General features: G+C 32.8%; 1 protein-coding gene across 14 annotated transcripts; it reads right to left on the bottom strand.

The window, feature by feature from the left end:
- Nucleotides 1-4,117: 4,117 nt before the first annotated feature.
- On the bottom strand, nucleotides 4,118-8,500 carry LOC110921724 (nuclear transport factor 2). Of its 14 annotated transcripts, none has more exons than XR_004886480.1 (7): nucleotides 8,268-8,500; nucleotides 8,024-8,111; nucleotides 7,783-7,917; nucleotides 7,245-7,551; nucleotides 6,696-6,830; nucleotides 5,777-5,836; nucleotides 4,118-5,673 (listed from the first exon to the last, which is right to left on the bottom strand). XR_004886480.1 is itself a non-coding variant. In XM_035986797.1 (5 exons), the coding sequence occupies exons 2-5, from the start codon at nucleotides 8,060-8,062 to the stop codon at nucleotides 6,787-6,789; spliced, it is 525 nt and encodes a 174-aa protein (XP_035842690.1). In that variant the 5' UTR covers nucleotides 8,063-8,111; nucleotides 8,268-8,500; the 3' UTR covers nucleotides 4,118-6,786. The 14 variants fall into 14 exon arrangements, 1 of the variants encoding a protein (XP_035842690.1); XR_004886482.1 differs by having other exon boundaries at nucleotides 4,118-4,457; nucleotides 5,637-5,673; nucleotides 5,777-6,830; XR_004886475.1 differs by having other exon boundaries at nucleotides 4,118-5,497; nucleotides 5,637-5,673; nucleotides 5,777-6,830.
- Nucleotides 8,501-17,132: the final 8,632 nt, after the last annotated feature.

The raw sequence follows: 17,132 nt of genomic DNA on the forward strand, positions 1-17,132 counted from the left end.
ATTCAGCACAAATATAACACCATTCAGCACAAAAAAACACCATTCACACAAAAATAACATCATTTAGCACAAACATAACACCATTCAACACAAAAAAACACCATTCACACAAAAATAACATCATTCAGCACAAAATATAACACCATTCAGCACAAAAAAAACACCATTCACACAAAAAATAACATCATTCAGCACAAAAATAACACCATTCAGCACAAAAAAAAAACACCATTCAGCAGTAAATAAAATAAACACCATTCAGTACAAGAATATAACACCATTCAGTAAAAGAAATATAACACCATTCAGAAAAAGAAAAAAAAAACACCATTCAGAAAAGAAAAAAACACGATTAAGAAAAGAAAAATAACACCATTCAAAAAAGGAAAAAACACCATTAAGAAAGGAAAATAACACCATTAATGAAAAGAAAAATAACACCATTCAATAATCCTTACAACTCTGTATCATCTTCTTCTCCGCTGCCGACACCACCACTGCCGGTCCGCCACCGCCGTCGTCGAACACAACCACCCGACAGTAAAATCTCATGGTTTCCAACCGCCACCGTTGTCGAACCCAACCACCCGCCGTCGTCGAACCCAACCAATGCCGGTCCGCCACCGCCGTCGTCGACCACCACTGCCGGTCCGCTTCCGATTGATGTTTGATCTTCCGATTCGTGGTGGTTTTGGAGTTGTGCTGTTGGATCTTCCGATTGGAATGTCTCCTGCGGATCCTTCTCGTAGCGGTTGAAATGGGCCACAACTATTTCCGTCTGATGCTATCAACGTTTTCTGTTTGCAGGGATTCTGTTCTGAAGATGGAAGAAGAAAGAGAGAGAAAGAGAGAAATTAGGAACGTATGATAGAGAGAGAACGAAATTGCAGGGATTTTGATTTACAAAATGAAGATAAAAAGACACAATTGCCCCTAGATATTTCAATTCAATCCAAATTAATAAAAATATTTTACATTTTGGTCCCTATTGATCTCAACCATTAGATCAAAAGATTTAATGGCTGAGATTCTTTCTTACCTTTCTCACACTTTGGGCCTTTTTTACAGGATCCTAGCTCTCTCTCTCTCTCTCTCTATATATATATATATATATATATATATATATATATATATATATATATATATATATAGTGTGAGGTTCATTGGGGAACACTAAAAAAGTGGGGAACAGTGGGGAACCGACTCAAACGAACTCCGATTGGACTCATTCCAGCGGCGTTGAAACCGTCTCGTCGAACCCTAACTAATATCTCTTAACCCTAAACCCTAAATCATAACCCCTAATCCCTAAGTATATTAGGGTTTTGCTTTTAGGGTTTAGCTTTAGGGTTTAGCCTTAGGGTTTAGCTTTAGGGTTTAGAGTTTAGCTTTAGGGTTTAGGGTTTAGCTTTAGGTTTAGCCTTTAGGGTTTAGCTTTTAGGGTTGATAGTTTAGATTTTGCGGTTTAGCTTAGGTTTTAGCCTTATTTTTTAGCTTTAGGGTTTAGAGTTTAGGAGTTAGAATTTAGGGTTTAGGGTAGAGATCTTAGTTAGGGTTCGACGAGCCGGTTCCAACGCCGCTGGAATGAGTCCAATTGGAGTTCGTTTGAGCCGGTTCCCCGCAGTTCCCCACTTTTTTAGTGTTCCCCAATGAACCTTACTCTATATATATATATATATATATATATATATATATAGGGTGAAGATCATTTCAGAACAATTATTTTTTTCAGAACATACAGTACTTATTACAACCCTTAGATTATATAATCAGTGGTTCAAAATAATAGTGGTAGTATCGTAATTAAAGGATGTCTAATAAACAATTAATAAAGTAAAAAGGGTAATTTGGGAAAATCTAAAAAATAAACTCCTTATTTACCCTCCATGTATTTCTCAATTTCTCTCTCTAATCCCTTCATTTCTCTTTTAGATCTGAGTTGCACATCAATTGCGTATTAGAATAGTGGAGACCGAATGCTTTAGTTTCTTTATTTTATTAGTGGCATTTGTAACCCTATTTATCAACAAAATAAAATCATTTCATAACCAGATTAAAAAGGATTTTTTAATCAAAAAGTTTGACACTGATTATAAGATTGGAGATAATTAATAAATAAGTTTGTATGGGTTGAAAAAGCTTGAGAGCTAAGTAATAGTGTTTTGAAATAGTTATATAACAAATGCAGACGTTGAATGGCTGCTTTATTAATTTATACTAGGTTATAGACCCGCGTATTACACGGGCTATGTGTATATATGTATATATTATAAATCTCTAAATAAATCATAGAACTGAAATTACATTTTATATATGATAGTGGAAACGGTTAATTAGAGTCGTATTTATCGGAAAGATTCAACTGAGTAACATGTTTCATTTAAAAAAAAAAACAAAAAATTGAAATGACCAAATGTGTCAAAAGTATTCGAATGCTATCGTTTTATTAAAAAGAAATCCTATGTCATACTTTTGATAATATGTTTTTGTTAGTCATTAACAATACATCAAATATTACAAAATGTCTATGTATAAAAAATTAGAATGCACAAAAGTTGTTGAAACGTTGGCCTAACATGACTCATATCCTTTTGACCCGTAAAAAATCACTCGTTTTGACATGAGCCTGTTACAAGTTAAAAAGAATGATAAATAAGATTCAAACACTTTCCATTAAAAGAGAGACAAAAATCTTATTACAAAAATGTGATTGAATTGAGTAGTTTATAGTATTCACCTTAAGCATAAATTATTGTAAAACACAAGAATAAATCGGAAACCACAACTAATATGTAGAATATGAAAATTATAGATCATATGAAAAAAGCATAATTATTCATTTTAAAAATATTAAAATCATAGGTTTTAAAATTACAGATAACCGCCGTTAAAAGAAAAGTTGAAGTATTATTTTAATAAAAACTTTAAGTATTTTTTTAATTATCAATCTTGAATTTTAATTAATACAAATATCAATAGCATAATATTATTAATAATAATCATTAATTTGAATTATAATATAATATTATTAATGATTTGTATAAGAAAATGCCATATGACATTATTTGAAACTTTAAATAAGAAAATGTCATGTGGCATTTATTGGAGTTTTTTATTAGATTTAGATTGCTTTTCACTAAACTAGTGGGAATGCCCGCGCGTTGCGGCGGGTGTCCGACTGATATCTGATTAAATTACTAGGTTAGTAACCCGTGTATTACACGGGTTGAACAATAAAAACGATAAAATTCACAAAATTGTAACACGAGTGAATGTTTAAAACCTGGTATTATTTTTATTTTTATTTTTTGAATATGTTGTAGACAATGGATGCCTGAAAAAACAATATAGAAGAACAACAGAAATTACCAAAGATATTGGAAAATGCAGGAATATAAACTAAAGATAATAGGCGAAGGCAAGGATATAAGAAACAACATATTATGTTAGAAAATTTACCCTTCAAACTTCATAATTAGATAGACATATAGATTGTTTACAAACGAAACGATATTCATTAGTTAATACTTGTGTAAGTTATAAGTGCTCATAAATCATCATTTAGGGGAGATGACGTATATACAATGTGTGGGCGCTCGGGGGGTAAAAGTGAAAGTGCACTAATATTAAACTAATTTCATGAAAATAATGTTAAAAGAGGGGATGGTTAATCATGTATTATGTGGTGACGTTGATAGCCCAAAGACAAGAGGGTACATGCATTAATCGGTGTTTGTCTCAATTGCTGAGTGTTATGTGCCTTATGTCCAAGGCTTAATGCAAAACTACTATCGAGCTGGGGGTCTCACTGGAAGCAGCCTCTTTATTCCTACGGGGTAGAGGTAAGGTTGTCTACATCTTACCCTCCTCAGCCACTTTTGCCCCCTGAGCGCCCACACATATATACATTGGATGTGCACACCGCAAGCGGGGCATTAAACTTACTCATGTTATCATCATACTTAAATATCCGAAATTTCTATTTTACAGTAGAGCAACTAATACAATCATAATTATATGATGCATATCCTTATATTGGTCACATAAAAAGTGTTTTGTGTTAAAATGCATCTGCAACAATCATAATCTCGCCCATAAAGCACCATACAAAAGTTAGAATAATAAACCTTAGGAAGCTTTAGAAAAACATTGCAAAATATCATGGTTCAATCAATAACATTTCTCAGTTCAACACTAAATTTAACACATCGAGTGATGCATATCATTATATTTGCCAAACTGATTCTGTTTTTTTTTAAGTTGGACAAAGTGTTTCGGGCCAAGAAGCGATACCCTACCGGTGAACGTCCTGCCCACTGATTTTCTTACCACGAAAAATTACCTTTCGAACTGTAGTCATGGACAACCCTCTACTCACAAGTGTGTCAGTTATCCATCCTCCAAGATTGGCAGAAAATGCCAAACACCCCACATTCAGTTTGATTGAAACGCATGACCTGTAGCATTTTCATTAAAAATAACATTTAAGCAAAAAATCTGTGATTAAGATTAAACAACTCAATTGCTTATTAGTTAATAGATTGGGCATTGTTTTCTTGACATAAGCAGATAACCATAAGCAGTTTAATTTAACTTATAATCACAGCGTACCTTCAATTGCTATTATACGCCTGTGGTGTTATAACTTATAAATCAAAGAATAATGGTGATTCTGAAACAAATTGGAGAGCATAGAAGAGATGAAGAGTAAATATAGGTTGTAGGAATATAAATGGATCCATGGAAGCCGTCCTACCGAATCGTTTAAAAAAAATGTTGACTGATTTGAATAGCAGCGTGAATCAGGAAAAATCGTTGGTGGAGATAAGCAATCGTAGCGCGTGAAACTCTGAAGTCTGAAGATAAATATGGAACAGGTATTTCGGAATATAGAGATATTAACTTGTTTCCTTGATTAATTAGTTAGTTATAATAAAAAAAAGTTTTATATAAAATTCTAAATTGCAGAAAAATTTCCCTCCAAAATCTTGGATTGTCAAGGGTGCCACGTGGCAACCCAAGTTCTTTATTTATTAGATAGGATAGATGATGTGTATTACGAATCATAGCCATTCCAAGTTCCTAACATTTTCATTCCATAACCCGTGCGATGTGAGGCGGCACATTTTAAAACACAATGGAGTTGCCACGACCGGAATGTAAATTTCAAATCTTTTTCGTGCTTACTTTCTGAAAATGACCAACTTGATTTGTGCTATCAACAAGATGAGCAGCTTTCCCAAAGAGCATGTAGACCTCGGTACTGATAACCGCCTCAAACCTTTTGCAAGTCGAGCCAGAATACACACCATCCCCGGAACCTTTTGTGACCGGAATGGACTCACCAGTTAGATACTAAAACATGATTAAAAAACAATTTTACATAATCGCAAACGTTTGACCACTAACCTAGACAATCTTTAAGGGTTCGCCATCGAGCAAACGAGCATTAGCTGGAATAATATCTTCATCATTCCATTTACCATCTCGCAAAAGTCTTAAAAGTCTTTTTATATAATCACTTTGAAATTATAGTTGTTATAGTCTAATTTAATATATTAATTATTAAAGATTAAAGATAATTAAAAAAATGAACAAAGTATAGGCCAAACCAGCTGATACGGATTCATTCTGACCTGTTAGTCCGTTACCCAGTCTGCCCATTTGCCACCACTAAAAAAAAATAAAATAAAAGCCTTAAATGAAATCTCACAATTTGTTGACGAATTTTAAAAGATTGAAGATAATTAAAAAAAGGATAAAGCATAGGCCAAACCAACTGGTATTGATCCATTCTGACCCGTTAGCCCGTTACGCAATCTGCCATTTGCCACCACTAAATAAAACACAAAAAAAAGCCTTAGATGAAATGTCACAATTTCTTGACGGATTTTTGTTGCTTGGTTGAATAGCAGCATTCTTTACGTTGGTCAACATTGAAATGAGAGATCTTACCTGCAAATGCATAAATCTTTAATCTAAAACTTTAACGCAACATAATTACCAAAAGTAAAATGACTCTTTTTAGAGCTGTTAACTGATGGCAAAAGAAAATATATGTCAAAAATTTAAGAATTCTACACATTGTCTATCCAAATGTATACGCGTGTTTGCTCACCGAGTCATGATACTGCAACTTGATGTAATAGTTAATGTAAATTTAAAAACACCACTTGAAGTCAGCAAAGCCAATGTACAACATACCATGGGGTTGACGACCTCTTTGATTGTCAAATTTATTAATCTTTTAAATCTGAAGATGTGATAAGAATTGTTTCTTCTTCTTAGAGGTGGCCGTTTCATACTTTCAACCCATTTCCAAATGGGTCGTTTTAGGTTATGTTTTATCTTTAACACAAAATTAAAAAAAAACTGAACGAAAAAGGTTTAAAGTCATCCTAAGTGTAATAGACTGGTCGAAATACACTGGATTTGGCCTTTAAAACGTGACTTTTGTTCATGTTACAAACCTAAAATTCAACAAAAGGAGTGTACCTTTGCTTGCCCTTGGAGGTTTCCGAACACCGGTTTCCAACACTGAGTTCTATGAGCTCAAGAAACTTAGGTGTAATGAAAAACGGTTTATTACGCATCAAAAGCCCACAACAAAACCCATTTCCAACGGATAAACTAACAAATTGTGCATGCAAATGGGACCCATGTAATGGTGTAAACATCTAAAAATGTACACTTACCTTCTTCATCTTTGAAAGTCTTTCTTTGTTGTTCATAGAAAATAAAGACCTGTTTGTTTCCAGCCAACATGTGTATGAACACCTCAATATTTCAGAACCATGAGAGCTTCAAATGGGCATTCTTCTTCAGCATCACTTTTTGCAAGAAAAAAAAGTGGATATTAAGAGTAATCATATCAAAATCACCCCAAATAAATAAAAACAAATCAAAAAAATCAAAAAAATTAAAAAATAATTTAAAAATCAAAAAAATTTAAAAAAATAATTAAAAAATCAAAACAGCTTTAAAAAAATCAAAATATTAATAAAAAATTAAAAAAAATCAAAAATTCTTTCAAAATATCGTTTTCGTTTTCGGCAGAATCTAGTCTCGAAATCAACTCGTTGAATCCGATTGAAGCTTGCGACATTTGATGACTTGCATCTTCTATCAGTTCTTCTTTCATTAAAAGAGCGTTAGCAAGTTGCGCGTTTTCGACCGTTAAATTCCCTAAAAGAAGATGGCACAGTTAACGGTGTATGGTAACGCAACACAGTAAGCCACAATACCTTGTTCTCGAAGTGCAGTTGAAGCATTCATTTTGGATACCAAATCGTTCTGCGTCATAAACGCAACAGGATGATGATAATTTGGCTGGTCATCGAGAAAGTGAAAGATATCATTCAAAACAAAGTATCCTTTCTCCTGAGGCGCGAGGAAAAACGCCTGCACGAAATTCCTCTTCAGGCTAAAATCTTTAACGTGCACAGAACCTGAAACCAACACGACAACACCTCTGTCCCACAACTCGAGCGCGTGCACCGTCTTGATTTCTATTCCCGTATAGTTAAGCGACATAACAAGCGCGTGTATTTGCTGCAATATACGCAACCGTGAAACGCGTGAGCACAAACACAATGTATCACAAATAATCATATCATAAACCGACAACCGCATAACACTAAACGCGCAATTATTATTTACTAAATGCAGCCCACGCACATCAAATATCTCTCATGAAAAGAGTCTCAAACCTAATAATCAATAAACAAACAAATAATAATCAAGTTATACTGTAACCTAATAATGCATAATCAAACAAATTACCAGCATTGAAGTGGCAGTTTCTCTGTTATGACCATCAACACGAAGCAAGGTGCTCCTATCACTGTAAAACTGGTGAACATAATCAGTTTGCGTTTGAAGCACCTGATAATAATGTCCAACAAAGTATGTTCCCACCTGTACACACCAAAACCCAAATTAACTTCACTCTGTGTATACATACAACATACATATACACACCGATACACTAACAGTATATATATATATATATATATACACGTGCCTGAGCGGCGGTTACGGGTAAATGAGACGGTGTCGTCATCGAAACCGAAACCCTAGTAAAACCCTAGATCTGCAATGCTGCTGAAGATCTGAAAACAAAATTTTCACAAACTCCTATTAGGAATAGACAATCAGCAATAATGAAATGATAAATAGAAATGATTGTGTTAGATTATTGAGAGATTTAGACCTGTTGAGCCTACCGATACAAATTACAAACCCTAAATTTACGAATTTTACGGTACCTTGGATCTCTTTCCTATAGGAATTGGAGGTGAACAAGATGAAAACATGCTTTTGGATGACAACGAACTCCACCATTATCAATCTGTCCTCAGTTACGTACATGTTTCCTGTTCTTGATGACTTTGTACCGATTGATTAATCTAATGTGGTAAAACTGAACGACACCATTTGCTTAATAGCCGGACGATTCGTTTACAGGGCTGTAATGAATTTGCATTAGTGAAATCCCTATGCTAACCCTGAAGTGTCTTAAAATTTTGATGAAGCCCTATCTAAAATGGCTTGTATACTATTGTACATTATGCTTCAAAACTTATACTTGTGGTAAAATTACAATTGTGTACATCACTTCTCCTTTTTATCTATAATCTATAATATATTAAAAATGAGAAGTGACGTACAAGATGGTAATTTTACCACGCGTATCAATTCTATAACAGCATGTACAACTAATGAAAGCTTGTTTTATGAGGGTAAAATTGTAAAGAAGTCAACATTTTAAGACACTAAAAGGGTATAATAGTAAATTCCACTCACATAATTAACACTAATTCCATCTATTAAATAAAGAGCTCAATCGTCAATTAACCCTTTTGTTTCCATCCACCCCGGTTATACAATCCGTAACCCTTTATCAATTGAAATTGAATGCCGTAGTATCCAGAGCTCTTTATTCTATCGTATGACTGACTATTGAGCATAGGAATCGACATCATCATCTAACTCCAATCATCAAATTCCCACCGCTTCACCGATCAATATTTGTGTCAGCACCACCAGTTCATCTTCTTCACTCCCAAAGATGGTGGTACTGGTTTTGACGAAAACCTAAATACTTGTGGTGGCGATTCGTGACAGGAAAGTGAAGAGACAAAAAGAGAGAACCACGAGCAAGAGTGTGGGTAGTGACCAAAGAAGGGTTCGATTAGGGTTTCCCAAGGAGGAAGAAGGTGGCATGTTCTTGTTCGATTGGCGTTCTGACCAGGTAAGATTACTGAATTTGCGGCTTTTAATTCCTGATTGAATGCCAAGATTGAAGCGTCTTGTGTTTACGGTTTATGGGGCACTGGTGGTTCAGATGATCGGATTATAGAATTCATGTGATGTGATGTGCTGGGACATTGGTGACCCTCTCATATTTGGACCAATTAATCTTGAACATGAATATTTGTCACATATACGAACCAATTGTCCAATGAAGATACTCAGTAATGAATTCTGTGTTTTAATATTCTATCATTTCTGTCTTTTTTTTTTTCAGTTTAGTATGTATATTGATTACTTTTACACTGTTTTGAAGACTGTATAAAAGGAGGAAGAAGAGAAGTATTGATTATCTTGCACTTAAGAGCGATGATAAATCTCACAAAAGTTTTGCTGGAAGTAAGCTTCTTTCTTTGTTCATATACTTTGTTTCCTTCTTTTCTTTATCTTATACCGACTATATTGTTGATATTCTTCCTGTTATATTTTATTTTCAGTTCTCAACTTAATTATTTTGGTTTGGAATTTAAACTTCAGGTGAGAATTTTTCACTCACCTGATCATCCTAATTTGTGTTAGTTGCATGTACCAACCTCATGGATACCAATGAGACCTTATTCCTTTTGGATAATGATGAGGTTTAAAAAATATCTTGTTTGATTAATCTTTTATGGTGTTCTTTACGTTTTATAATATCTATAATACCATTAATGTATAATATGATAGGTGGAATATTATAATAAACTGACAGTAAAAATGGCTGCTGGAAGCCTGTGTTGTGATGCAATTGCTTTAAAACATGGACGTCTTTCCCTAATAAGCTCAATTTATTGGTTGTTTAATTATTGCTTAGCTTTTTTTTTTCTGGTGCAGATAAGAAAACACTTTGAATTTTGGACTTGAAAGGTTCACGTAGGTAAGTTGTTAGTTAGTTATATATTTGCACGATTTAGAAATTGTATCATATCATTTAAAGTCCTAGGTTTATCTTCATTCTCCAGCTCATTGTGTTTCCTGGTTCTTTTTATCATTTTTGTGATTGGTGAACATGCTTCATTCGGCTGGGATCTTTATTTGGTGAATATTCTGATGTTATTTTTTTCGGTCAGAAATTCTGTAACCAACTCATTTAGTATCTTGTTCCACTGTACAGGGTCATCATTAGATATGATGAAGGGACCATAATGGAGAGAGTTGGTCATGAGGAGCCTGTCGTTAGTATGGATAATAGTGGAAAAATTATATGGCCTAAGCATATGAAATTTTAACACCAAGAGTGTGGGAGTTGATTATGAGGTCTGGCTTTGATTGCCCTACAAAAAGTTAAAATGGTTCATTAATGTTGGACCTCCTCTGTGCAATTGAATTTATGGCGCCTTTGCTTCTCAGGTTTCTGATGGAGAGGGGTTGCCTTTAGCAGTCAAAGAGTTGGGAACATGTGATATGTACCCCATAAGTAAGTTATTCTTGTTTTGTCATATAACTTTCTCTTAAGTTTAAATGTTCAAACAAAAGAAAAGAGCCTTAGATACATGGTTAGTAGAGGTGGAAATTTCAACCTATTTTTTTTATGAATGGGTTGATTTGGGTAAACAAACCTTAAAACTTGCTAAAGCAGAATACGAAAGGGCTTGTAGACAAACGGTATCAAGGTGTGTGTTAAATGTGTTCATCCCAAAGTGGTTGAGGGTTCTAATCCAGGAGTAGGTTGATTTGGCTAAAAGTATCCACAACTATATTTTAAATGCATACAATGTCTTAATTTTTTTTTTTAAGATTTAGAATATTTTAGATTGTTATAAAGGGTTGAACTAAAAGGGATTAGGCAAGCTATGTCAAACACGTCGAAAGTCGTAAGAAGTGTAGTCAAATTGTCACATGTATAGAAGAAGCCTCTTAAATCATTATTTAGTAAGTTGGTAGTGTGAGTTGTGAATCAATGGCTTATTTTGTTCGATTTAAGGATTTCAATGCATGTCAAGACAAGTCCAGTCAGTTAAAGTAAGTAGTGTACAATTAGATGATGATTTATGATAAAGTGGGCAACATCTTACGATTGGTTATTTTCAGGTTCTTTGGCCCGAATTTGGTCGGCAGCTCGTTTCATTAATTAATTTAAACACTGGTGCAAGTGTCGAAAAGTATACACAAAGGCTATCTGATGGATTATGCTGAAGCATCATTAGCTTCAGTTAAAGATCGGTTGAGAAAAGAAATGACTATGTACGGTGTAAACTTAAACTAACAACAATTATTAGATGTTATTGAACACTTTTGACTAATAGAAAGTGTTGCAACTTTGTACATGATAAGAAAATAGTAATAACAATTCACAGGTACCTGTGATATACTTCAAAAGGAAACACTTCCTCATGTATGGTAAAGAAAATTGTGAAGCAAAACAAGTTTGGGTAAATCTTGTTTCTTTTCATTTGTGATTGCCTTTGCTATAGTCCACCTTTTTAATTATATATTTTTTTGTAAAAGTAATGTTTTTTACGATCATCAGATACATTGCCCACTGACTTTTTTTGTTATGCGTGTGATCCGGATCATTATGGTAACAAGATGATTGATCTTGCAGGTGAACAAAACTACCAGGTGGATGCAAATTTGGTCTTGCTAATGGTGAAGTTGAGAAGCGGCTGCAAAAGTATGAGACAAATGAGTTGGAAAAGCATGAAGGGCAATCTGTTTTCGGTCTGATATTGTATCAGTTTAATGATAATTTCGTTAGAATTTTACTTGTTGCAGCTGTGATTTTCTTTGTTCTGGCTTGGTATGATGGTGAGGTGGGGAGTCGAGTCGCATATGAGCAAGTTAATGTTAATATAAAAGTTTTCTTTAAATATAAAATTTTAGGTTGAATGTACCGAGTCGAGTCGCATATGAGCAAGTTAATGTTAGTATGGACTTGTTAACAACTCGAATCGAGTCGGCTTAAATCAATTTTGAGCCTAAATTGAAGCTCGCTTTTGGTTTTGTTTTTTCTTATATAAAATTTCCGTTGAGTAGTGCTTTTTTCTATCTAATTTTGTTAAAAATCATCCATCTTTCCCCGCCGCGAAGCGCGGGCTCTCCCACTAGTAGTATTATAGATAAGTTTTCTTAGTAAAAACCTTTTATATACGATTGTTGTTTTAGGCTACAGGTCTTGAGGTGTTCATTACTCTTTGGGAAACACCACAAAAATCAACGGCAAAAAGAGCTAGTTGAAGATGCATAATGAATGTGTAGGTTAAAAATACATTGTATATTTTTTAATAGTTTGAATGTGCACATATGTAAATATCTATTCTTTCTTATCTACATGTGTGTAAAAATCTATATACGTTTGTGTAAATATTGATTTGAATGTGTATATATCGATTTGAATTATGTTTGTTGATATAGATTTCTTATATCTGTTTTTTTGTTACACACATATGTGTAAACATTTATTTTTAGTTACATGCATATATGAAAAGTGGAGGGTTCAAATGAGAATAAATTTTTTGTAAGAATAAAAACTTCAACCAATAAGAATGCTTTATTTTACTTCATTTAATTTTTGTATTTAATATGAGTGTAAGGGTATATTGGTAAAATTAGATAGATCATTAATTGTTAGTCTTCCTTTTTAATAGCTAACTAAATTAAATTTGTAACTTATTTTCAAAAAATATATATATCTTTTTAAAGAAGAAAAAAAAGTTAATTTAAAGTGTAGGATAAATTATGAGGTGTGTAGGATGAATTACGAGTTGTGTAGGATAAATTTCAGTATGTGTAAGATAAATTTCAAAAACGTGTAGGATAAATTTTGATGTGTCTAGGCAAAAATTTTAGTGTGGAGGATGATAATCTTTAAGACTAATTAATTAGTCAACAAGAATAATAAATGAGATGAGAGAAAAACTATTTAATGTTTTACAATTGTACCCTTTGTTCTTCTTCTTCTCAATTTAATTTTCTTCTCAAATGAACCTCCCTCTATATGAAAATGCATGTAAATAGTATAGATAAACATACGTAGAGTATTGACATGTATGTAAACAGACAGTTCGTTATGTTATCATTTAAAAATTGGATGATAAATTTAAGGATTTACATGTATGTAAATGGGAATCAATCTGTAAATATAATATAATAATTGTGAAGATCTACATATATGTAATTTTTTTTTGAACGGCCAACGAATCCTCCAAATATAATATAATAATTGTGAAATCTACATATATGTAAATACAGGGTAAGGATAGTGTAAAAAGTGCTCAAAGTGTAAGAAATGTGAGAAGTGTATTATAACACTATATATAATACTATATAACACCATATAAACACCGTATAACAATATGTAACACCATATACTACCATATAACACTATGTAACACTATATATCATTATATAACAAATATAACACTATACATCTATCATAGACATGCTATCAGACAACCTATAGTGTTATATTTGTTATATAATGATATATAGTGTTACATAGTGTTATATGGTATTATATGGTGTTACATATTGTTATACGGTGTTTATATGGTGTTATATAGTATTATATAAAGTGTTATAATACACTTCTCACACTTCTCACACTTTGAGCACTTTTTACAGGATCCTCTACCTGTAAATACATTACCTTTTTGAAAAATCACTATGAACATTACTTGCCAAAGAATTACATATATGTAAATAATATACTTACATATGTGGAAATATGCACTTAGTCAGTATCTTCGTAAGCAGATTAAAAAAACAAATGATTGTGTTAAAGATGAGGTTTGTTGTTAACATATACATAAATCCATAAAAATCTGATCAAGAGAGAGAAATTAGGAGAGAGGTTTAATTAACTAATTAGGCTATAGGGTATGGTCATGACACTCATGACCACCATGACCCTCCATGTTAGTGTTATATAACACATCTCTAATCCATTATCCAAAATCACTATCTTAAGGGTGTGGTCATAACCCAAACCATTAGTCCCTTATTTATTTTAATTTATCTTTGTTTAAAGAAAAAGGAAATGATTTGTTAAAATATGGAAAGGAGGACCATGGTTGCCATGGTTTAATCCATGCAAACCATGGTAGATCAATCAAGGGGATGATGTAGTCTTCCATTCATGTTCCTAAGTGGCAAGTCATGTCCTAACCATGACCTCCACACCCTATAGCCTTATAGAGAAATATTTGGTAAATTACTATTATAACCTTTTACTTTAGTTTTAAATTTTTAATATTAGAAATAATGAGTGGTTTAGATTAGTTCTGTAAGTTCTTCTTAAAATTAGGGTTCTGTAAAGAACTCGACTCTATATATATATATATATATATATATATATATATATATATATATATATATATTAGAATCCTTTTTCAATATAAAAATAGGCACAGGGTTGTTTTGACTCTCTAACAGTTTTTCGATCTTGCATGAAAGAAAACTAATTAGATGTTTGGATATAAGTTTTAAAATGTGTAACTGCGAAGAAAAGATAAAAAGAGCAAACCTTCATTTCTGAATGCTCATGTCTTCCAGGCGTTTGAATCGTGGTGATCTGCTTGTTGACATTCACATTGGTTCAGCGTTCTACATTTGTAGGTCGGTTCCATCTTAGATAAAAAAAATTAAAAACAATTTCTAAGCTACCACTTCAAACGTAAAAAAAAAAAGAAAAAGAAACATTATGCACTTTAAGGGTTTACAACAAAACTTACATTCGAATTATGTAGTGTTTTTTATCAGTATCTTCATACGATTTTGCTTTGCTTGCAAGTCTGAACAAAAGAAGTAAATACGGGTTTTTGTGTCTTGAGAGGACAAGGTCATGATTTGTTTTTCACATTTGTCTCTTTAAACAGATGTGTAAATGACATGTGAAAACAACAACATACTGCTACGTGTAATCCAAACAACCCACATTTTTCCCATAATAAAAAACTGCCAAAATTTTCCCACAATAAAAACTGCCAAAATTTTCAAACTTATACCACATTTTTTTGTTTTAAATTGAAGGGTTGAGATCCTGGACAAATAGCGCTAACTGTAAGAACCGTAAGAATAGATCTAAACCATTGATAGTTTAAATCAATGGTTGAGGTTGATTAAAAATAAAACTCTTATAATTAAAAACTAGTACTAACAAGTTAGGGGTAATTTCGTATAATTGCTAGTCATTTGACCATTTTCAATTAAATACAAATTCCACCAAGGTTTTTTAAACTAAAATAATTTTTATATACTTTTTATTTTATTTTTAAAAAAACTATACCATAAAATCAAGTATTTTTTTTTATCTTTAATATGAGTACCATATTGCTATACCTTTTTTTATTTATAAAAGTAACTTTTAAAAAAGTTACCAAAAGTTGTTTTATAATTGTGATGATAATGTGTTCATTATGTGTTAATTACAATATAATACAAACAAACAAACACCAAAAGTAGATATAATCAGCACATTAGATGTGCTGATAATGGAGAACGATTGAGGATGTTGTGCTAACATCGTTTATGTTAACAATGGAGAACGATTGAGGACGATGTGCTGATAATGGAGAACGACTAAGGATGTTATGCTAATTATATAGTGTTGTGCTGATTATATTTTTTGTGGTGGTTCCTACAGGTTGGTTCGATCATGGAAAGTTACTAGATCATGGATATGTTAAGATTTGAATTAAACTTGCATGGATTTAGGGATGTTTTAATAATTATTTTTAATTAGTTATTAATTAATATGGTCAAAAGGTCTAAATTACCCTAAACTAATTTTTTATTGAAAGACACTTGTCAATTATGTGTTGGTTCTTATGGTTCTTATAAACATAAGTGTTTGTATTTGATCACATTCCTTAAATTGAAAACATACTACTTCTACTGCAGATAATTTGAATATTTTGGTTTTATGGTACTTTTGGGTAGTTTTTTCTTTTCACATCTCAATTTGGACAACATTAAGTTTTTTATAATATTAAAAAGTATTCATAGTACTTGTATTATTAATAATTTTTCTTTTGTATAATTACATTTAGCAATGTTACACGGTTCAGGGGCGGAACTAGCATTCAACGAGCCGTAGCACGGGCTACGGCTCAACTTCGTATCGGTAGTGTATTATTTTTGTCGGTTTTATACATAGATACCCCTAAACAATTACGAGGATACCCCTAAGCAAATGTTAGGATACCCCTAAATATAGGAGGTAAAAATAAAATGGAATGAAATTTTATGTTCGAAGAAAATTGAAATTTCCGGTTGACGGAATTCACTACTACAAAACAGAGCTTTAGACGGGGTGATATGGGTTTTAAGACGGTGTTTTCAACACCGTCTTAATGTACACCGGTTTAAAATCAAGTCTTATTAGACGGTGTTCAATTTGAACACCGGCTTAAACTTGGTGAACACCGTCTTTTGGTGTTCAATTTGAACACCGGCTTAAACTTGATGAACACCGTCTTTTGGTGTTCAATTTGATAAACTTATTTAACACCGTCTTTTGATATTATCGCTGTTATCCTGTCGTCACAATCGTCACCATTTCTCCGTCGTCGCTGATGCTTAAAAAACTTTTTTTTTCTTGTTTTTTCAAAACAAACCTGCCAATTTCCGGTTCACGACACACAAAAACAAAATAAACATAAACTAATAAGCATAAACGTAAGCATAAATGGTTGCCTTTCAAAAAAAAATATAAGCATTAATCCTTGAAAACTAGAATACCTGAAGCTTGAGGACACTTGTTTGAGCTGGAATTAGGCTTGTAATTATAGGGTAAGACATTAAAACCAGCGGAAATGTTACGACAGTTGGAGCAAAAACAAGTTGTGCATAATAACCGACCGGATTTCTGGTCCTGTCAGGGTAAGAGGATGCTGCCGGGC

The sequence above is a fragment of the Helianthus annuus genome, chromosome 17, assembly GCF_002127325.2.
Source record: "Helianthus annuus cultivar XRQ/B chromosome 17, HanXRQr2.0-SUNRISE, whole genome shotgun sequence".
NCBI classification, from domain to species: domain Eukaryota; kingdom Viridiplantae; phylum Streptophyta; class Magnoliopsida; order Asterales; family Asteraceae; genus Helianthus; species Helianthus annuus.